Source organism: Muscardinus avellanarius (assembly GCF_963383645.1).
Source record: "Muscardinus avellanarius genome assembly, chromosome: 16".
Classification (NCBI taxonomy): Eukaryota; Metazoa; Chordata; class Mammalia; order Rodentia; family Gliridae; genus Muscardinus; species Muscardinus avellanarius.
Window position 1 is genome coordinate 7,352,062 of NC_137802.1, and position 23,285 is coordinate 7,375,346.

The 23,285-nt window shown below is 44.0% G+C and overlaps 1 protein-coding gene across 6 annotated transcripts in view; it reads left to right on the forward strand.

The window, feature by feature from the left end:
• SPECC1 (sperm antigen with calponin homology and coiled-coil domains 1) overlaps positions 1-23,285 on the forward strand; it is a gene marked incomplete at both ends in the record, with an annotated part of 188,287 nt that overhangs the window by 133,087 nt on the left and 31,915 nt on the right. For all 6 annotated transcript variants that reach the window (XM_080713175.1, XM_080713177.1, XM_080713178.1 and 3 more), the window contains 2 exons: positions 2,144-2,300; positions 9,141-9,243. In XM_080713175.1, coding sequence (XP_080569301.1) covers positions 2,144-2,300; positions 9,141-9,243 — 260 coding nt within the window. The remainder of the gene's footprint in view (positions 1-2,143; positions 2,301-9,140; positions 9,244-23,285) is intronic.

Genomic DNA, 23,285 nt, shown 5'->3' on the forward strand with positions numbered 1-23,285 from the left:
TTTCATCAGGCTATTATAAAATTCATAATAGTTTCTGAACAAGAAGGTGACTTAACACTGAGTCCTTTGGATCATGTTGTTATTTCTGCCGGAAAAATCACTAGAAAATACCATGTCTCTGCTGGGCCTGGTGGTGCACACCTGTAATCCCTGTACTTGGGAGGCTGAGTTAGGAAAATCACAGGTTCGAGGCCAGCCTCAGCAACTTAGAAAGACATCATCATCATCAGAATATAATAAGTAAGTCAGGTGCAGTTGTGCGTGCCTCTAATTCCAGTACTTGAGAGGCTGAGACAGAAGAATCACAGGTTCGAGGAAAGCCTCAGCAAGTAGTGAGACTCTCATCAACCTAACAAGACCCTGTTTCAGAATAAAAATAAAATAGGACTGGGGGTGTAGTTTGGAGACAGAATGCCCCTGGATTCAATCCCTAGTACCATACACACAAAAGAAGCTAATAATAAAAATTTACTCAGTATAGTGGTACATACTTGTAATCCTAGTATTTGAGAGGCTGAGATAAAAGGATCACAAGTTCAGGGCCAGCCTCAACAGCTTAGGGAGACCCTGTTTCAAAAAATAAAATCAGACTGAGGGTATACCTTCGGGGGTAGAATGCCCCTGGGTTCAGTATCCAGTACCACAAAAATGATAATAAAATAAAAATTAAAAATATAAATTGGATATGGTAGAGCACGTTGTTCACAGCTATTCTCAGCAATTTAGTGAGGCTCTTCAGAACTTAATAAGACCCTGTTTCAAAATAAAATAATAGCTGGGCGTGGTGGCGCATGCTTGTAATCCCCGCGCTTGGGAGGCGGAGACAGGAGGATCGCGCAGGTTCGAAGCCAGCCTCGCTGGCTTAAGAGACCCTGTTTCAAAAAAAAAAGTATAAAAATAGGTCTGGGGCATAGCCTGGAGGTAGAAGGGTTTCCAGGAACCCTAGTACCACAAATAACAACAACAACAACAACAACAACAATAATAATAATAATAATAATAATAAAATAATAAAGTGTCAGGCGTTGTGGCACACGCTTGTAATCCCAGCATTCGGGAGGCTGAGACTGGAGGATCATTGTTCATGGACAGCCTCAGCTACTTAGTGAGGCCCTCTGCAACTTAGTGAGAACCAGTCTAAAAATAAAGAATAAAAAAATAGTGCAGGGGGTGTAGCTCGGAGGTCAAATGCCCCTGGGTTCCATCCCCAGACCCACAAAAATGAATAAATAAAATAAAATAAAATAATAAGCCAGGTGTGGTGGCCTGTTCTTATAATCTAGAATTTGGGAGGCTAAGACAGAAGGATTGGAGGTTCATGGCCAGCCTCAGCAACTTAGTGAGACTCTATTTCCAAACTAAAAATAAGTCTGGGAGTGTGGCTCAGAGGCAGAGTGTTCCTGGGCTCAATTCCTAGTATATAAATAAATAAATGAATAAATAAATAAATAAATAAATAAATAATATGACTAGGAGTATAACTCAGAGGTAGTATGCCCCTGAGTTCAGGACCAAAAGAAAGAAAGACTACCATATCCCTGTTTGCATTTTTATTAACATATATATATATATTTTTAATTAACATATATATGTATTTGTGCATGAGAATAAAATGAAAGTTGTATATATTTAAAAATAAAATACAAGCCAGGTGTGGTGGTGCATGCTTGTAATCCCAGCATTTGGGAGGCTGAGACAGGAGAATCGCGGTTGGAGGACAGCCTCAGCTACTTAGGCCGTCTGCAACTTAGTGAGACCCTGTTTCAAAGTAAACAATAAGAAATAGGGCTGGGGGTGTAGCTCAGAGGTAGAATGCCCCTGGGTTCTACCCCCAGTAACACACACACACACACACACACACACACACACACACACACATATCCAAGTGTGGTTGTGCATCCTGCAATCCCAGTACTTGGGAGGCTGAGAGAGGAGGATCATGGATTCACAGCCAGCCTCAGCAACCTAATGAAGCCCCCCGCAAGTTAGTGAGACCCTTTCAGAACAAGAAATAAAATGGACTAGGGGTGTAGCTGGAAGGTAGAATGTCCCTGAATTCTACCCCTAGCGCCAAAAAAAAAAAAAGATAACCAGTCATATTTCTTGTCTTTGAGAATTAGTAATTATTATGCTTCTCTCACAGATCTCCTGAAGGGAGGGGCTGAGGGCCGGAAGCCAGACCCTTACCTCAGAAAGAGCCCCTCGTTGGAGTCGCTGAGCAGGCCCACCTCCCTGGGCTTCGGAAGCACCAGATTGCTAAGCACCTCCACTGGGGGGCTGAAGCCACCGAGCAGACTCAGGTAGGCGTCTCAAACAGTGAGAAAGCAGGAAAACATGGCACCGATATCCTCTCCTCTTCTGATGTGTGCCCTGCAGACAATTTACATCTGCTTAATATCTCATGAATGAAAATGACCAGGGAACCTGCCTTCAGTGGGTCCTAAAAGGATGTTAGGTGGTGGTATTGCAAAAAGTATAATGAAGGGCCATTTAAAAAAATGAAAGGAAGAAAAGTTATATAAGTAAGTGCTTGGGGGAGTGTTGGTTGGATCAGGAAGTCTAGAGAGAAGCGGAGTTTCTTCCCTGGAGTATACAGGTGCCACCTTCAGGGAGCTGTGCCTAGACCCCAGACTGCAAGAGGGCAGGGACCCTACAGTAAGCGCTCCACCAAGGGTTAGGTAGGCGGATGGATGAGCGGGATGTTACAAGCAGAAAGCAGGTTGGAGCCCCATGGCAAAGAGTCTTCACTGCCGAGGAAGAGGCTCATACTTATTTTGGTAAAGCAGTGGGGAACCACTAAGTCTGTGGGATTTTGTTTTTGTTTTTGAGGAGCAGTTAAGATCAGACCTGCTCTTCAAGGAGGATTAATCAGAACCCAGTGGCATATAAGGAGGATCAGAGAGGCATTTTGGGGATTGGTGATGAAAAGAACGTCAGCAAGGATGTGAAGGGTGCAGTGGGCCAGGGAGAGAGGGAGAGAGCAGTGAGGCGGGCAAGGTGGCCCCCAGGGCTTGTTTTCCTCCCACTCCTCTTCCCCCTCTTGCCCCATTCACCCAGACCCCACTGAGCCTCTCTGTAGCTCCCCATCCCTGGGTCTTCCCCGCTTCGCCACGCTAGTCTTCTGAAGCTTGAGTGCCTCCTGTGGTAGACCTTGCAGAAGCCTGGGACTCTCATCCACACCTTCACCCTGGTCTCCTGGTGTGCCCCAGCTTAGCACCCCCCACTCGCCCACCAGAACCTTCCAGCCCGTTGCTCCTTCCAAGCCTGCCTTTGTGATAGGACCTGTGCATTTCTGACTGCGGGTCTTTGTTTATAAGGTACTAGATTGAACTGTCTTCCTTTTGCCCTTTCACACTCCCAAACTTGTCTCCTTCAAAATAAAGACTTCTATGAAATTGTACTAACCACCTTGGTGGCATTGACATCTCCCTCCTCTGACTTAAGTGTCCTACATTTGAGTGTTTGACTCTTGTGCCGCTTCATGGTGTGAATAACTTGCATGACCTGTGCTCTTGTCCACATGAAGGCTGTAATATTTTGTCTTACACTTTTATGTCCTTCCCAGCCCCTTACCTTGGGGTATACACAGAACATTTCACTTGGTAAACACTTATGTGTGGGTAGATAGGTGAATATACAAAACTGGCTACTTTAGGAGCATCAGCTTTATAATAAATAGTATAGTTATCAGTATGGGTACTAGAAAAGGATTTATGAAAGCCTGAATAAGTTCAGATATTATATCATATGTAGCCTATATCTGGACCCAAGTAGATGAAGTCATGTGTTTCAAGGGGTTAATATAAAGCCCCAGATATTATATATTGGCCTGTTTATTTATAGGAGATTTAAATAATCAGAAGAAGTTTTAAGCTGGGTAGAGTGGAACACGCTTGTAACCCCAGGTCTTGAGAGCTTAGATGGGAGGGTTGCAGGTTGGAGACCAGCCTCAGAAACTTAGCAAGGCCCTCTGCAACTTAGTGAGACCCTGTTTCAAAATAAAAAATAAAAATAGGCCTGCGGGTATAGCTCAGAGGTAGAATGCCTCTGGGTTCAGTCCCTAGTAACTAACACACATACACACACACACACACACACACACACACACACACACACACATATTTTAAGAATGAGAATGAGTACTATTCTCAAGTCAGTGCCAGAAATGCTACGAAAGGCTATGTGTATATTAACATTATTTTATATTAAGAGATGACACTAATTTCTAATTTTGATTTTACATTCATGCCATTGAGATTAACCCATGACAAGAATAGAATTTACTTTCTCTAAAAGTTCTCAACCTGGCCGGGCATGGTGGCGCACGCTTGTAATCCCCGTGCTTGGGAGGCAGAGACAGGAGGATCACGCAGGTTCGAAGCCAGCTGCGCGCGCTGGCTTAGGAGACCCTGTCTCCAAATAAAAATGTAAAAATAGGTCTGGGAGTGTAGCCCGGAGGTTTAAGGGCTTCCAGGAACCCCAGTACCACCAAAAAAATAAATAAATAAATAAATAAAATAAAAGTTCTCAACCTGGCTTATTAAATTGGGGGATACTGGGCATGGTGTTATACTCTTGTAATCCCAGCATTTGGGAGACTGAGACAGGAGGGTCATGGTTTGAAGACAGCCTCAGCTACTTAGTGAGGCCATCTGCAACTCAGTAAGACCCTGTTTCAAAATAAAGAATAAAAAAATGGGGCTGGGGGTGTAGCTCGGAGGTAGAATGGCCCTGGGTTCCATACCCAGTACTGTAAAAAAAAAAAAAAAAATTGGAGCCAGGCGTGGTGGCGCATGCTTGTAATCCCCGAGCTTGGGAGACAGAGACAGGAGGATCGCGCAGGTTCGAAGCCAGCCACGCGCACTGGCTTAGGAGACCCTGTTTCCAAAATAAAATGTAAAAATAGGTCTGGGAGTGTAGCCTGGAGGTAGAAGGGCTTCCAGGAACCCCAGTACCACCAAAAAAAAAAAAAAAAAAATTGGGGGAGTCATATTTAGTTGGGAGGGTACTGGGGATTGAACCCAGGGTCCTTCTACCTCTGAGCTAAACTCTCAACCGTATTTTATTCTTTATTTGGAAACAGGGTGTCACTAAGTTGCTGAGGCTGTCCTTGAACCTTGTGATTCTCCTATCTCAGCCTCCCAAGTACTGGGATCCCAGGTGTGCACCACCAGGCACAGCCAATTATTTTTCAAAGAAAAACGTTTGGTGAATGTTTTAGCCTTCCATTTATACATAAATTCTTTTCTAAGCTCTCCTTGCAGTCCTCTCTAATTTGTCAACCAGAGAAATTCATTTCTGAGGGATGACATAAGGCTAGGTGTGGTCATGAAGACTTTGTAGTTAACAGCAACTCTGACCAGAGGAGCTCATGGGCTTGGCCTCACAGATCTGCCAGGTGCTCAGAAAAGCAGTCATCAAAGTGTACACAAAATAATTTAAATTCATGTTCAAACTTCTTTTCTTAATTCTCTCTCCCTGGGTTCATATTACTGGAGTCCAGAATCATTCTGTTTCTCCTTTTAAAATCATTTTTAGGCGGGCGTGGTGGCGCACGCTTGTAATCCCCGCGCTTGGGAGGCGGAGACAGGAGGATCGCGCAGGTTCGAAGCCAGCCGCGCTGGCGTAAGAGACCCTGTTTCAAAAATATAAAAAAAATAGGTCTGGGAGTGTAGCCCAGAGGTAGAAGGGCTTCCAGGAACCCCAGTACCACCAAAAAAAAAAAAAAAAATCATTTTTAAATATTTGATGGGTACTGTAGGGAAGTTTAAGCTTTCCACAGGTTCAATAATTTTAACTTATGAAATAAATTGGCAATAGATTAAGAGAAAAAAGCATGTAAAATTTATTATTGTACAGAAACGTAGGAGCCATATACATAATATGAGACTCAGTAAAAAGGCCAGCTAGCTGAAGCTTAAACACCGTCTTCATAGGAGAGAAGGATGTGGAGGTCTAGGCTGGTTAGAGGGATAGAAGATTATTTTTAGGGCAAATGGCTGGGTCCAGGAGAACAAACAATGGCATGGGTGGGACAGAGTACCCTGAGCTCTGGGTGTGTTGTTTGACTTTTAGTCCTCTTTCCTGCAGTATGAGTTCGGTCTTCTTTGGCTGATACAATTTCTGTATGAAGCCTGAAGCCAATTGTGCTCCTCTTTGGATGGGTCTGGTCATGTAGAAAAGGGAGCTTTGTAGAAAGGCCCTCTCCACACAGGTAGGGGGAGACACCAGAGGAGGGAAGAAGGAATGTCCTTTATTTAGTCAGCTTTCCATCACTGTAACCAATAAGCTGAGATGACCAACTTACACAAAAGAAGGTTTATTTTGGCTCACAAGTATGGAATGCCCAGCCCATGATCTTTTGTGAAAAGGCAGCTCATCTCCGAGGGAGCAGGTGGTAGAGGAAAGCTGCTCAATTCCCAGGCAGAAAGAGGGAAAAGCGCAGGGGATGCTGGGCTTCCACACCCCTCAAGGACACACTTCCATTGACCTAAAGACCTCCCACTAGGCCATTAAATCAATTCATGCTCTTGCTCTTGGGATGCTAAAGTGTTAGCAAAGTCACCTCGACTTTGGCTACATTGGGTGATCAGAATTGATTTAATGGCTGGGTGTGGAGGGACACACCCAGTACTTGATCACAGATGTGAGACCTTGTTTAAAAGGGGGGAGGCACCCAGCGTTCTGGAGGCCGAGACCAGAGGATCCTGGTGGTTTGCGGACAGCCTCCGCAACTTAGTGAGATCCTGTTTCAAAACAAAAAATAAAAAACAGGGCAGGGAGTGTGGCTCAAAGGTCAAATGTCCCTGGGTTCTATCCCTAGACCCGCAAAAAAAAAAGAGGGGAGAGGCAGGCATGGTAGCACATGCTTGTAATCCCAGTACTTGAGAGGCTGAGACAGGAGGATCACAGGTTCACGGCTGGCCCTCCACAACTTAGTGAGACCCCTTTCAAAATAAAGAATTTAAAAAAAAATAGGGCTGGGGGTGTAGCTCAGAGGTAGAATGCCCCTGGGCTCAATCTTTACTACCACACACACCAAAGAGAAAGAAGGGGGGGAGAATATAAATGAATGATAGAATTTATTTAATGTTTAACAAACTGAGGAGGGTATTTCTTTAATGTATATATAGCTCCCACCCCCTTTTTGGTACTAGAGGCTGAAGCCAGAGACATTTTACCTCCAAGCTACACTCCTAGTCCTATTTTTTTAATTTATTTTGAAACAGGCACTCAGCTGGGCATGATGACACACACACAGCTATAATCCCAATACTGAGACAAGACCCCAGGTTTGAAGCCAGCCTCAGCTACTTAGTAAGACTCTCAACAACCTAAGGAGGCCCTGTTTCAAAAAACTAAAAAGTAAGAAGGGCTGAGGATGTAGCTCAGAGGTAGAATGTTCCTGGGTTTAATCCCTAGTACCATAAAACAAAAAACAACGTCTCACTAAGTTACTTAGGAACCTCCCTAAGTTGCTAAGGCTGGCTTCAAATCTAAGAAGCGAGGTCTTAGCTTCTCAGGTGCTGGGATTCTGGGTGTGTGCCACCACACCAGGCACAGAGCCCCTGCTTTTGAGTAATTTTAACTTTCCCCTTCCTCTCCATGCCCATTAGCTTCTATAAGTAGCCAGCCGTGTGTGTGTGTGTGTGTGTGTGTGTGTGTGTGTGTGTGTGTGTGTGTGTATTTTGAACCCAGAGGCATTTTACCTCTGAGCTAAACCCCTAGCCTGATTTTATTTCTTTTTTTTTTTTTTTTTTTTTTTTTTTTTTTTTTTTGGTGGTACTGGGGTTCCTGGAAGCCCTTCTACCTCTGGGCTACACTCCCAGACCTATTTTTATATTTTTATTTAGAAACAGGGTCTCCTAAGCCAGCGCGCGCGGCTGGCTTCGAACCTGCGCGATCCTCCTGTCTCTGCCTCCCAAGCGCGGGGATTACAAGCGTGCGCCACCACGCCCGGCTTATTTCTTATTTTGAAATAGGGTTCCACTAAGTTGTAGAGGGCCTCACTAAGTAGCTGAGGCCGACTTCAAACCTGCAATCCTCCTGTCTCAGCCTCCCAAGTACTGGGATTATGAGCATGCGCCACCATGCCCGGCTTCAGCCTGGTGTTTTTAATCTTTCCTCTCCATCTAATTTGTACCTGTTTCATAGATGTAAGGTGTGTCTTTGAGACCTGTGGTGTGTTCTTTCTGTAGGAGTCTTTAGTTAAATGATGCTTTGCTTCATTAAACAAACATCTAGAAGGATTCAATGTTACGCTTTGTTTTAGTACTAAGGGTTGAACCCAGGGGCATTTTACCTTCAAGCACAACCTCCAGCCCTCTTTTTTGGTTTGTTTGTTGTTGTTGTTGTTGTTGTTGTTGTTGTTGTTGTTGTTGTTGTTTGTTTTTGGTGGTACTGGGGGTGAAACCCAGGGGCTTTCTACCTCCGGGCTATACTCCCAGACTTATTTTATATTTTATTTGGAAACAGGGTCTCACTATGTTGCTGAGAGCCTCACTAAGTAGCTGAGGCTGGCTTCGAACCTTTGCGATCCTCTTGTCTCAGCCTTCCAAGCACAGGGATTACAAGCGTGCACCACAACGCCCGGCTCCAACCCTATTTTTTTATTCTTTACTTTGAAACAGGGTCTCACTGAGTTGCAAACAGCCTCACTGAGTAGCTGAGACTGTCCTCAAACCATGATCCTCTGGTCTCAGCCTCCTGAATGCTGGTTTTACAAGTATATACCACCACACTAGCTTTTTATTTTTTTTAGTTTAATTTTGTTTTGTTTTGAAACTCAGTCTCCCTAAATTGCTGAGGCTGGCCTCGAACCTGTGATCCTCCTATATCAGAGTCCCAAATATTGAGATTATAGATATGCACCACCACACCCAGCTTTAGATGAATGGATTATAAAGCAAAAAAACTCTTCCTAAATTCATGGTTGTCAAGAAGCACAGTTTAGGTCTTTTCTGCCTTGAGACATAATAAGATGTATTATTAATGTGATTCATTAGGCTGTCTCTCTGGAGGCTCTCTGGATGAGCAGCCCTGGGCTTTAGTTTCTTCTGATTCTAGCTCTTACTTCTTGTGTGTTTGAGGGTTCTAGAAACTGTGTCTTTTCCTTACTGTGTGTTGTTCTATCTGACCAGTGTGGAAAGAAGAGACCCTCTAGCAGCCTTGGCCCGGGAATATGGTGGCTCCAAACGCAATGCACTACTGAAATGGTGCCAGAAGAAGACGGAAGGTTATGCGGTAAGCGACGGTGTAGCCAGCTGGGCAGTGCTGCTCCTGGCCAGGGGATGTCTTCAATGTCTACCTACCTGTGCTTAGTGGTCCTGTTTGCATCTAACTCTCCTCTCTCTAATCTCCCAGCCAGGGCTGCCAGGGAGGGCGTGATGGTTTTACATTGCACAAAAGCCCCCAAACAAGGAGCAAAGTGAGACTAGCAGCCAGTCACGGAGCACCCCACACACCATCCTCCTAAATTCAGAGAGCCACGTCTCCTGCAGTTCACAGGAGGCATAAGCTCCCCAACCCCTGCACCCCACAGGCTAACGCACCACAGACAGCTGTTGATGAAGTGTCCCCCCAACAGGGATCTGTTCGTAATTCACGGAGGCTCCAGGAGGTTAGAATTATAGAATTATTTCCCTAAAAAAATGTTTTCTGTGGCTTTAAGAGTTGTTTTCATTTAGTTTAAGAGCTTTGATTTACTAGGATGGTGTTTATTTTCTGTGAAGGTCAGACAAGGAAATAATACCTGATAGAGGTTTACTTTTTTTTTTTATTATGAAACATCATACGGAAAGATAAAAGTTCCACAAATAAAGTGAAAGCCATGTAGGCGATTTTCCCATCCGGAAGCACAGCATTGGCAATTCCCACAAAGCTTTCCTCTGACTGTCTACCTAGAGCCCCTCAGTACTCCCTGACATGCCTGTGCACCTCAATTCTCCTCACTGTTTTCTACAAAAGTGTGCCTCTCTAAATAGAATGTTCACTTTGCTTGCACTCGAATCTGTATAAATGAGACAAAAAGTTATATTTGATGATGCCTGGCTTTTTTCACTCAGCATTAAGTTAGTAAGATTTATCGATATTATAGCTAAATTTGTTTATTTTCTTGAACCATTTAGAAACCCGTTGAATGATTGTACCATTAGGTGTTCTATTGTTGATGGACAGCTGAGTCATTTCTAGTTCAGGATTATTAAAATAGTACTGGTAGCCAGGCGTGGTGGTGCACGCTTGTCATCCCAGCATTCGGGAGGCTGAGACCAGAGGATCGGGGTTCGCAGACAGCCTCAGCTACTTAGTGAGGCCCTTTGCAACTCAGTGAGACCCTGTTTCAAAATAAAGAATAAAAAATTGGGCTGGGGGTGTCACTCGGAGGTAGAATGCCCTCGGGATCCATCCCCAGACCCGGAAAAAAAAATAGTACCAGTATGCTCTTGTCCGTGCCCCTTGGAATACCTGCGTTCTTGCCCCTACTTCTATACCCCTAAGAATGGAATTACTGGGCCATAGTTGTGCACATGGCCAAGTATAGAAGATAGTGCCAAGCAGATTTCTGAAGTAGTTGCGTAATTGCACCCCACCAGCAATTTATAAGAGATCGGTTTCTCTATATTAACACTAATATTAGGTATTGTTGCCAGGTGTAGTGGCATATGTTTTTAATCCCCGCGCTTGGGAGGCGGAGACAGGAGGATCACGTAGTTTCGAAGCCAGCCGCACTGGCTTAAGAGACCCTGTTTCCAAATAAAAATATAAAATAGGTCTGGGAGTGTAGCCTGGAGGTAGAAGGATTTACAGGAATCCCAGTACCACCACCCCAATATATATATATATATATGATATTGGTTTTAGTATTTTTACTCATGGTCATTGGGGTAAATATGTACTAGTATCTCATTGTGGGTTTTATTTGCATTTATTTATTTATTTTATTTATTATTTGTGGTACTAGAGATCGAACCCAGGGGCATTATACTTCTGAGCTACACTGCCAGCCCTTTTTATTTTGAAACTTAAGTTGCAAAGGGCCTTGCTAAATTCCTGAGGCTGTCCTCAAACCTGCAGTCCTCCTATCTCAGTCTCCCAAGTAGTGGGATTATAAGTGTGTGCTACCATGTCCCACTTGATTTGCATTTGGCTAATTGGAAGGAACACCCCCCCTTCCTCCTCCAGCTTTATTGAAATAATTTAAAATTACATTTTCTGCCGGGTGTGGTGGCACACGCTTGTAATCCCAGAGCGTGGAAGGCTGAGACAGGATGATTGCACAGGTTCAAAGTCAGCCTCAAGCTACTTAGTGAGGCTCTCAGCAACTTAGTGAGACCCTGTTTCCAAATAAATTATAAAAAAAAAAAAAATAGGGCTGGGGTATAGCCCGGAGGTAGAAAGCCCCTGAGTTTCACTCCCACCCAGTACCACAAAAACTTTTTTTTAAATTACATTTTTCTGTTTTCTAGGACTTCAGTTGCTTTTTTTCCATGTCATTTAAAAATTGATTATAGCAAGTATAACAGTTGTCCAAGTGATACAGTACACAAATTAACATCTTGATTTCTATGAAAACAATTCTCGCCGGGCGTGGTGGCGCACGCTTGTAATCCCCGCGCTTGGGAGGCTGAGACAGGAGGATCGCACTGGTTCGAAGGCTGCCTGAGCTACTTAGTGAGGCTCTCAGCAACTTAGTGAGACCCTGTTTCCAAACAAAATAGAAAATAGGTCTGGGCGTATAGCCCGGAGGTAGAAAGCCTCTGGGTTCCACCCCCAGTACCACCAAAAAAAAAAAAAAAAAAAAAAAAAAAAAAAAAAAAAAAGAAAACAATTCTCTGTGATTCCCAAATAGCTCCAAATTGGGCTCACTGAACATCTGATGTTTAACTTTGGGGTTTTTTTTGTTTTGTTTTTTGTTTTTTGTTTTTGTGGGTCTGGAAATGGAACCCAGAAGCATTTGACCTCCGAGCTACACCCCCTGCCCTATTTTTTATTCTTTCTTTTGAAACCTGGTCTCACTGAGTTGCAGAGGGCCTCACTAAGTAGCTGAGGCTGTCCGCGAACCGCCATCCTCTGGTCTCAGCCTCCCGAATGCTGGGATTGCAAGCGTGCGCCACCACGCCCAGCTAACTTTGGGTTTTTTTTGTTAGTTTGTTTTTTAGGTACTGGGGATGGAACCTAGGGGGATTCTACCTCTGAGCTACATCCCCAGCCCTATTTTTATTCTTTATTTTGAAACAGGGTCTCACTAAATTGTAAAGGGGCTCGCTAAGTAGCTAAGGCTGTCCGTGAACCCCGATCCTCCTGTCTCAGCCTCCCAAATGCTGGGATTACAAGCGTGCGCCACCACGCCCGGCTCTAACTCTGGGTTTTCGACTTAGTCTTTGAAGAAAACAATGTATTCTGAGTCTTGGCCTTCACCATTTGTACAGCCAGCACCGGCTATGAAGCTGTTCTTGTCTAGGCTTTCGTCCTGATCTCTCCTCCACAGCCAACAGCACGCAGTTTGTCTTTTTACCTAGTTATCTCCCCCAGCTGTATGTTCTGTGAGGGCCCGATACAGATGTTACTGATGCTATTTAATAGCTACTGAGGTCAGGCCATCATTCTGCTAAAATTAAAGTTCCTCGTGGAAGTCAGTAGCTACTTCCAGAATTGGTTTTATCTCCTACCTGAGAATATATTCAAGACCTCCAGGACAGGTTACCCGTCTGACTTTTCCCATTCAATTCCTATTCATACCAGCAACACAGAAAGGGATTCTATGACAGAGCATTATACACAACACCTTTACCAAACTAAACAAAAATTTTTTATAGTTAAATGCAGAAAGTTGGTTTTTTCGTGTTTTTTTTTTTCTCCCCTCCCCCCCACTCCTTTCCTCCTTGTACAAGGCAAATAAACTTCACTGGCCAGGGAAAGTCTCTATTAACAAACGTTGGGCCAGTGAGGAGGATTTAGAGAATATTAAACAGCACCTTTTCATATGTAAATTGTGCATTTGAATAGTCTCTTTGGGGATGTACTTGCTTGGGTCCTTTGTGGTGTGTGTGTGTGTGTTTGTGTGTGTGTGTGTGTGTGTCTGTCTGTCTGTCTGTCTGTCTCTCTCTCTCTCTCTCTCTCTCCTCTCTCTCTCTGATGTCTGTCTTTCTGTCTGTCTAAGGATTGAATCCCCAGCCCAGGCATGCACCACTGCACCTGGCCACATGTACCACCACTGCCCACTTTTATTTTTTATTTATTTATTTTTTTGGTGGTACTGGGGTTCCTGGAAACCCTTCTACCTCTGGGCTACACTCTCAGACCTATTTTATACTTTTTTTAAAATTTGGAAACAGGGTCTCTTAAGCCAGCAAGGCTGGCTTCGAACCAGCGCGATCCTCTTGTCTCTGCCTCCCAAGTGCGGGGAATAGAAGCGTGCACCACCATGCCCAGCTTTTTTATTTTTATTTTTTTAATGTTTTCATTTTGGTGCTGAGGATTGAACTCAAGGCCCCATGTCCCATGTATGCTAAGCACACATTATACTACTAAGCTACATGCCCACCCCCTATCGAGTTTTAAATCTCCCCGTCTTTTTTTTCTTACTGCTTTAAGGAATTCTTTATATATTCTGAAAATAAGTTTAACAGAGGTATGGCAAATATCTTCTCCCATTGGGCATGGTGGTACACACTTGTAATCCCAGCATTTGGAAGGCTGAGACAGAAGGATTGTAGTTCGCGGGAAGCCTCAGCTATTTCGTGAGGCCCTTTGCAACTCAGAAAGACCCTGTTTCAAAATAAAGAATAAAAAATAGGGCTTGGGGTGTAGCTCGGAGTTAGAAAAAAAAAAATACTCCCTGAATTTTCCCATCTTCAGTGAACAAATCTAAGTCTAATTTATTAGTCTTTTCCCTAGTGGTTAGTGTTCTTTGTATACTTTCTTTCTTTCTTTCTTTGTTTTTTTTTTTTTTTTTTTTTTTTTTTTTTTTTTTTGGTGGTACTGGGGTTCCTCCGGGCTACACTCCCAGACCTATTTTTATATTTTTTTTTAAATTTGGAAACAGGGTCTCCTAAGCCAGCGCGCGGCTGGCTTCAAACCTGCACAATCCTCCTGTCTCTGCCTCCCAAGCGCAGGGATTACAAGCATGCGCCACCACAACCAAGCGCAGGGATTACAAGCATGCGCCACCACGCCCGGCTCTTTGTATACTTTTAAGAATTTTTGTTTAGCCCAGAGTCATGAATATAGTGTTCTGTGTTTTCTAGAAACCTTATTTTTTATTCTTCATACTAAATACACTCCCTGTCTAAAATGGCTCGCTCCTACAACATCCTACTCAGGCACACTGCTCCCCTGTGTTACACCATTTTGCTAAAACAGTTGAAAATTTTGGAACCACAGTGTCCTCTTCCCAATCTCAAGCTTTTAGAGGGAGTAAGGACAGAGAAAGAAAGAAAGAAAGAAAGAAAGAAAGAAAGAAAGAAAGAAAGAAAGAAAGAAATAAATCAAGGCCTTGACTCAGCCCAGGTAGCTGAGAAGCAATTGTTCGTCCGTCCTTCCCTCCCTCCCTCCCTTCTTTCTCTCTCTCTTTCTCTTTCTTTCTTCCTTTCTTTCTTTCTTTCTTTCTTTCTTTCCTGGTACTGGGTGTGGAACCCATGAGCTTTTCTATCTCCGGCCTATACTCCCAGACCTATTTTGTACTTTATTTGGAAACAGGGTCTCACTAAGTTGCTGAGAGCCTCACTCAGTAGCTGAGGCTGGCTTTGAGCCTATGCGATCCTTCTGTCTCAGCCTCCCAAGTGCTGAGATTACAAGTGTGCGCCACCATACCCATCTCATTGTTTATTTTTATAACCTGTGTCAGCCTCATCCTAAGGGTCAAACCATTCTGAAAATGGAGGCCATCTCAGCCAACAGCCACACTGCTGAGGAAATGGAAAAGAAACAGAGAGAGGGGGGGGGGGACTGATGGTAGGAGTTTTTAGCCTAAAGGAAACAGAAATGGTAACGCAAAGTTGGAGAACACAGCAAGATTAGTCAGCCAGGAATGAGGCTTGGCTGTGCCTAAGCCACTGTGCAGTCTCCACTGGGTGCTGTCATTTCCTCCTGGAGAAATGGATTCAGGGTTATGCCAAGGGACATATAAAAAAAAATGTCAAGCTGGGCATGGTGGTTCATGCTTAAAACCCCAGTACTTGGGAGGCTGAGACAGGAAGATCACAGGTTCCAGGACAGTCTCAGCAAGTAATGAGACTCTCATCAACCTAAAGAGACCCTGTTTCCAACTAAAAATAATATTGGGCTATGGATATAGCTCACAGGTAGAATGCCCCTGGGTTCAATCTCCAGTGCTATAAAAAAATAATAATTAAAAAAAGGAAAAGAAAATCTCAAAAGGAACTGGCTCTTTGCAATGTAATTAGCTATAATTAGATGGCAGGAGTGAGATGGGGCCATAACTTATTTCAAGTCATAGTTGCAAAAGTAGTATTTTCTCCTGTAGCAAGTTTTTGTTTTTGTAAACATTTTGAATTAGTTTTTAAAACATTTTTCAGCTGGGCGTGGTGGCGCACGCTTGTAATCCCCACGCTTGGGAGGCGGAGACCGCGCAGGTTCAAAGCCAGCCACGCTGGCTTAAGAGACCCTGTTTCCAAATAAAAAGTATAAAATAGGTCTGGGAGTGTAGCCCGGAAGTAGAAGGGCTTCCAGGAACCCCAGTACCACCCAAAAAAACAAAACATTTTTTATTTGATTAAATCTGCAACCCATTTTGCCTGAAGATGTGTTTGATGAAGCTCACAACACATTTTGCCTGAAGAGTGTTTTTTATTTATTGTTGAATATCTGTAAATTTAGAGAGAGTATAAATCATGGGTGTCTTGCTTACTTTCCTTTATATAAATATAAACTTCAAGCTAAACCTCCAACTCTTCTTATTTTTTATTTTGAAACAAATAGGTCTCACTTAGTTCCTGAGGCTGGCCTCAAACCTCTCATCCTTCTGTCTCCTCCTCCTAAATACTGAAATTATAGGCGTGCACCATCATGTCCAGCTCTTTATATGCTTTTTATAAAATATTATTTGGCTATACCTGTTTGTCTAAGACATCTCAAAAGCTAGTTCTCTCAGAATTAGAAGGGCAGATTAAGAGTTGAAAATTCATAGGGTTCATAGACTTTTTGAAAACCAGTAGCTATATGTATTTTGACTTTATTTTTACTTCATCAAAGTACACCACGGCAGGTTATATCAAATCCCCTCATGTATTAATTCAGTTGTGAGTTTTGGTGGAGGGACCTGTTCTGTGCTAGGTAATATTTTAGGTGCGTGAGATTTGACAGCGAGCATCACCACCTTCTATAAAGCCTATCCCTGGCTGGGTGTGGTGGTGCACACTTTTAATCCCAGTACTTGAGAGGCTGAGACAGGAAGATCTCAGGTTGGTGGCCAGCCTCAGATGCTTCGTGAGGCCCTCTGCAACTTGGTGGGACTGTTTCAAAACACTTAAAAAACAGGGCCGGGGATTTAGCTTGGTGGTAGAATGCTCCCAGGTTGAATCCCCAGTACCACAAAAAAATAAAAATAAGTAAAGCCTATCCCATAAAATCTTCACATTACTGATTAGGTTTCAGTGTATGAATTTGAGGAAGAGGGGCACAAGCATGCAGACCATGGCAGTAGTTTTGAAAGTACTGATGTCTAGGCCGCTCTTTGTGAGCTCTTGATTCTTTGGCTCTAGGTTGGCATCTGAACTGGTATTTCTCAAAAGTTCCCTTTTAGAAGGTGGTTATGTTAGCCGGGCGTGGTGGCGCACGCTTGTCATCCCAGCATTCGGGAGGCTGAGACAGGAGGATCGCGGTTCACAGATAGCCTCAGCTACCTGTTGAAGCCTTTGCAACTCAGTAAGACCCTGTTTCAAAATAAAGAATAAAAAATAGGGATAGGGCTGTACCTGGGAGGCAGAATGCCCCTGGGTTCCATCCCCAGCACCACAAAAAAATAAATAAATAAAAATAAAAAGTGGTTATGTTGCCAATCTGCCCAGGGTTCTTTGACTCAATTCTGAATGGAAATCACAAAAAGCCAAAGTACAACTCTTCCGTGTTACCAGGTCAGCTTTGGGCTCTTCTGCTCAATTCAGGGTAGAGGTCACAAAAAGGCAAAGTCGGCCAGGCGCAGTGGCGCACGCTTGGAATCCCAGCATTCGGGAGGCTGAGATCTCAGGATCGCCATTCGCGGACAGCCTCAGTTACTTAGTGAGGCCCTCCACAACTTAATGAGACCCTGTTTCAAAATAAAGAATAAAAAGATAGGCCAGAGGGTGTGACTCGGAGGTTGAATGCCCCTGGGTCCCATCCCCAGACCTGAAAAAAAAAAAAAAAAACACCAAAAATCCCAAAAGGCAAAGTCACACTACCCAAGCCAGGCTTTCTTGGGTTGATGCTTGAGCACAGGGAGACAGCGTGCTGTCTGTCTGGGCAGCTCTCTCAAGATGTGAAGAATGAAGCTCCTGTAGCCAAAGAGTCCTTGCAGAAGATGCAGTCTTTCTGCGCTCCTTACTGCAGTTCTTTGCTCTCCACCTGAGGCTTACATTTGACATGGTGATCTGCTCCTGCACCGCGGGGTCTGCACCCAGCTTTCAAAGAGCTGGTGGAGGTGCTCACTGCCGTCCTTCCAGGAGGCCGTCGGCTTGCCCTCGGCAAGGTCCTTACCTCATGGGTTTCTGCAGCTGTAGTTGAAGTTTCAGGGGCTGCCTGCAGGGCTGGGCAGCTGGGGCCAGGTTCAGGGCCATGGTAGGAAGGCATGAACAGAACCCCAGGCAGCTCTGACCCAGGAGGCTGTAGGCCCTGCTGCACCTGAAGGTGTTGTTCCTTGCCACAACCGTTGCCGGGGGCTCCAGTCATAGGGGGCCTTCCCACGCCCCGCAGCAAGGGGTTGAAGAACCCCCACTCTGTGTCAGTACAAGGCCTGGCTGCACTCAGATTTACCCTGCTACAGCTCCACAAACCTGCTTCAGTCTGCCCTTCCTGTGATGTGCTCATCACACAATCCACCTGCTTGTCTGCCGCCCCATAGCCTCCTGGACTGACCACCCAGGATCTACTGAGGACAAGCTAGTGAGCGAACCAGGACCCCGGCCCAGCCGGGGTCCTCATCCTACCTCCACCCCTGTAGCCCTGTAAGGCCACACACATGTACCAGGGACCACAGAGACTATCTGTAAGCACAGCGTGTTGAAGAAAGATACAGAAAGCATGGAAAACCTGAAAAACATCCTTTAAGGAGGTCTAGGCTCCTCCCATTCTATCTCAGTTAGATCCCTGATGGGATGAATGAAAGCCTTTATAAGATAGGAGGCCCTGGGGAGCACCTCACTCCTTCCACCACCCAGAGACACAGCCAGAGGAGTCACCTAGGAGCCAGGACATGGGCTCTTTCCATCACCAGTCTGCCCTGACCTTGGACTCTTTAGCTGCCCAAACTGTAAGCAACAACTTTGTTTTTATAAGCCACATAGTCTGTGGTATATTCTTGTAGCAACTACAACAGGATAAGACAAGTACTTTGGTGATGTTATTATTTTGTTTAGTTGGTTTGGGTACTGGGAGTTGAACCCAGGCGTACCCTGCCTCTGAGCTTACACCCCCAGCCCTATATTTTTATTTTACTGAGGCTAGCCTGGAACCAGCGGTCCCTCTGCCTCAGCCTCCCAAGTACTAGGATCACAGGGGTGCGCCACCATGCCCAGTACTTAAATCATTTGTTTGAGGGCGGGTACTAGGGAAAGAACCCAAGGCCATTTTGCCTCCAAAGCCCTGTTTTATTCTTTTATTTTGAAACAGGGTCTCACTAAGTTGCTGAGGCCAGCCTTAAACCTGATCCTCCTGTCTCAGCCTCCCTTTCAAGAACTGGGATTACAGACATGTGCCAGCACACCTGGCTACTCGGGTGACTTTAATGTGTGGGCAGCATGGAGAACTGCACCCTAATCTTGGTATTATAAAAGGAGGAGAAGCACAGTGATCATAAATGATGAAAACTCTAACGGCCCAGAGAAGAGAAAACCTTCACATCTGTCACCTGAGATAAGTACGCATCTGGGGCCAGCAGAAGGAGCCGTGGGAGTCTGTCTGTTGCCTCATGGCCCCAGTAACCACTCTCTTAGCTGTCATTTGCTGCAGATGACTACCAGTGGAGCAACTTGAATGGAAGAGCCCCTGCTCTCTGCTTCCATGCTGGGCTGCCGAAGGCAGAGCAGTGACGGCCTTGGGCTAAGCCAGAGCCCACATAGCGTTTTGTGGGTATTGGGAAGACCTCAGCGCTTTGGTGCTAGCCTAGATCCCAACCCACCCGTAGACTCCATGGAAGAACAAGGATCCATAGTTGGATTTACGAAGACACTTCTCATTTTAAGCGTTCAACAAGGTCAGACCAAAAGACTGGAGCTTTCTAATAAGCAAGAAAAGCTGAGACCAGATAGTTGGATGTGCACGCTGACGTGACAGTGCATTAACTTATTTCAAGCCTCTAGAGATCATTTACCACTTAAGCAAATGTTCATTTTCTTATATCCTCTATATTCATAAAAACTGCCATTTCCCATAGCAAACCTGTTTTACGTGCTTTGTCATTGTGGCATGCTGCATCATTAAAGGCTTCATTCATTAGAGATTAAGGCAAACAAACAAACAAACTAGAGAATAGTTGAATGGCTTGGGAAGCAACTTACTCCTCGACAGGAAATTTTGAACAGTGAGTAACCTGAGCTCCACAGGCTTAAACTCAAAGAAGACCTTTGCCCGTTTGAGTTGTTCTTCTTAAGTGCTTTTGTAATCACTGATGTATAAATGTCCTCTAACCATCTCTTTAGTAAGATACTTAAGCAAGGTAAAATAGGACAGGTCATTCAGTGAGAAGATTTCGTAATCAATGATATTGTCTATTCCCAAAGCATACCATCACACATCAGTGCGATTCACGTTTTATCTTTTCATTTTAACTAAGGCTGAATCAGCTCAGGAGCCCTACAGCTTTATCTCACAGGCACTGAGGCCTGAATTGGGAGGCTCAAAGCACTAATAGGAGCGTGCTACAGCAAGGCCGTAGGGAGACCAGCGATTAAAAACTGGAGGCTGGGTGGGTGTGGCTGAGTAGGTACCACGCGCTTACCATGTGCTTAGCATGCACAAAGGTCTGGATGCAGTCCCCCCAACGCCACAGGGGGTGGGGACTGGGGCTGGATGCTGCTGCCTTCAGCACCAGGCTGAGGCCAACACTTCAGTAAGGGCCCCCAATAGTTTTGATTCATGGCAGTTCTGGATAACCCAACCTCAGAGGGTTAATTAGGTAAATGTTGATTGTGGAACAACCAAACTTGGTTTTAGGTCATTATAGTAGGATCACCAAACTAACTTGATTTAGTCATTCCTCAGTCTCTACAGGGGATTGGTTCAGAATCTCCCAAGGATACTAAATTCTTAATGCTCAGGTCCTTTTATATAAAATGGTGTTTTGTCAGCCGGGCATTTTAAAAATTGGGTCTTATAGCCAGGCGTGGTGGCGCACGCTTGTAATCCCCGCGCTTGGGAGGCAGAGACAGGAGGATCACTCAGGTTCGAAGACAGCCTTGCTGGCTTAAGAGACCCTGTTTCCAAATAAAATATAAAATGGGTCTGGGAGTGTAGCCCAGAGATAGAATGTCCCTGGGTTCCATCCCTGGTACCACCAAAAAAAAAAAAAAAAAAAATTGCTGAGACTGGCTTTGGGCCTACCATGCTCCTCTCTTCCCAAGTACTCGGATTATAGGTGTGTGCTACCATGCACAGATAAAGTTCTTTTCAATCATTTATGGGGAACTGTGATGTGTGTACTTCAGTGGCAGAGCACTGGCCTAGCATTCATGAGGCCCTGGGTTTGATCCCAAACACGACAAATATAAATAAATAATAATAAAATGATCTGATGCGGTGGTGAAATATAATCTCAGTGATTTGAGAGGCTGTGGCAGGAGGATCACAAGTTTAAGAACAACCTAGGCACCTTAATAAAACCCTTTCTCAAAATAAAATAAAATAAAATAAGGGCTTGGAATGAAGCTTAGTAGTATGAGTGCCCCTGGGTTCCATCACCAGTACTATAACATAAAATAAAATAAAATAAAATAAAATAAAATAAAATAAAATAAAATCACAGCTAGGCCTGATGGCACATACCTATAATCCCATTATTTGGGAGACCAAGACAGGAGGATTGCAGGTTTGCGGCTAGAATTGGCAACTTAGCAAGGCCCTGTTTCTTTAGGAAAAAAAAAAAAGATATGGTGGCACACGCTTGTAATCCCAGCATTCAGGAGGCTGAGACAGGAGGATTGTGGTTTGCGGACAGCCTCAGCTACTTAGGCCCTCTGCAACTCAGACCCTGTTTCAAAATAAAGAATAAAAAATAGGGCAAGGGGTGTAGCTTAGAGGTTGAATGCCCCAGGTTCCATTGCCAGTACTGCAAAAAAAAAAAAAATAATAATAATAATAATAATAAATAAAGTAGGGCTGGAATGAATCTCTCAGCAGGAACTCAGGTAGAACATGCCTGAGTTCAATCCTCAGTATCACCAAAATATATATGCATATATATATATATATATATATATATATATGTATAATTGTAAGTATAATTGGAATAGTATATGCATATGTACACGTATACACAAGTTACAGGGCTGGAGGGCTGGGAGATGGTGAGAGTAGGAGGGGTGGGATAAGAACTACTGTTTAAGTTACATTTTATGAAACTATAACTTTTCTTTTTTTTTTTGCAGGTCTGGGGATGGAACCCAGAGGCATTTGACCTCCGAGCTACAACCCTGCCCAATTTTTTAGCCTTTATTTTGAAACAGGGTCTCATTGAGTTGCAGAGGACCTCACTAAGTAGCTGAGGCTGTCCGCAAACAGCCTGTGTGATGGTATGCTTTGGGAATAGACAATATCATTGATTACGAAATCTTCTCACTGAATGACCTGTCCTCTTTTACCTTGCTTAAAAAGATCCTCTGGTCTCATCCTCCTGAATGCTGAAATTATAAGTGTGCGCCACCACGCCCGGCAGAAACTATAACTTTTTAAAATTATGTGTATTACTTTGTATGTTAAAAATAGTTGAAGTAAAGCTGGGTGTGGTGGCACACGCTTGTAATCCCAGCATTTGGGAGGCTGAGACCTGGAGGATCGTGGTTCGAGGACAGCCTCAGCTACTTAGTGAGGCCCTCTGCAACTCAGTGAGACCCGGTTTCAAAATAAAGAACAAAAAATAGGGCAGGGGGTGTAGCTCAGAGGTCAAATGCCCCTGGGTTCCATCCTCAGACCCGCAAAAAAAAAAAAAAATAGTTGAAGTAAGCCGGACGTGGTGGAGCATGCTTGTCATCCCAGCATTTTGGAGGTTGACATAGGAGGATTGTGGTTCATGGACAGTCTCAGCTACTTAGTGAGGATCTTTGAAATTCAGTGAGACCCTGTTTCAAAATAAAGAATAAAAGCTGGGCGTGGTGGTACACGCTTGTAATCCCAGCATTTGGGATCACGGTTTGCAGACAGCCTCAGCTACTTAGTGAGGCCTTTTGCAACTCAGTGAGACCCTGTTTCAAAATAAAGAATAAAAAATAGGGCAGGGGGTGTAGCTTGGAGGTCAAATGCCCCTGGGTTCCATTTCCAGACCTGCAAAAAAAGAAAAAAGAATAAAATATAGGCTGGGGGTGTAGCTCAGAGATAGAATGCCCCTGGATTTCAAACCCAGTACCGCAAAAAAAAGGTTGAAGTAAAATAGAGGCAAGTTATTTGTAATCTAGTTTTTATTTAAGAGGTAGAATTCACAAGTATTCATTTTATTATCATGACTCATAACCCAAATATATTCCTTGTATTGAATGTTATATTGTGGCGTATAATTTGGGGGTAGAAAGTCTGAGGGGAAAGATCATAAAGATATGTTATAGCCAATAATTAAACCAGGTCTTTTCTGAGTAAAAATATAAAGTAGAAAAACAGTACTCAAGGGAAATATCCTCTTCTGGAATTACAATGCAAGGGAAAGGCTTTTTAAGATCCTATAGGGATCTGTTCAAACTCTGATTTTGTGCTGGAAGAATTCCAATAACCAGGGATAACGATACAATCGTTCAGGGACAAATAGATATCTTTGAGCCTGATACTAACATGTTAACGAGGACCTTTATCTTCTCTTTAGAGGAAAAAAAAATCAGTCTTCATGTTGTCCAAACTGAATCTCGTTTTGCATCTGGATAGAACGCCCA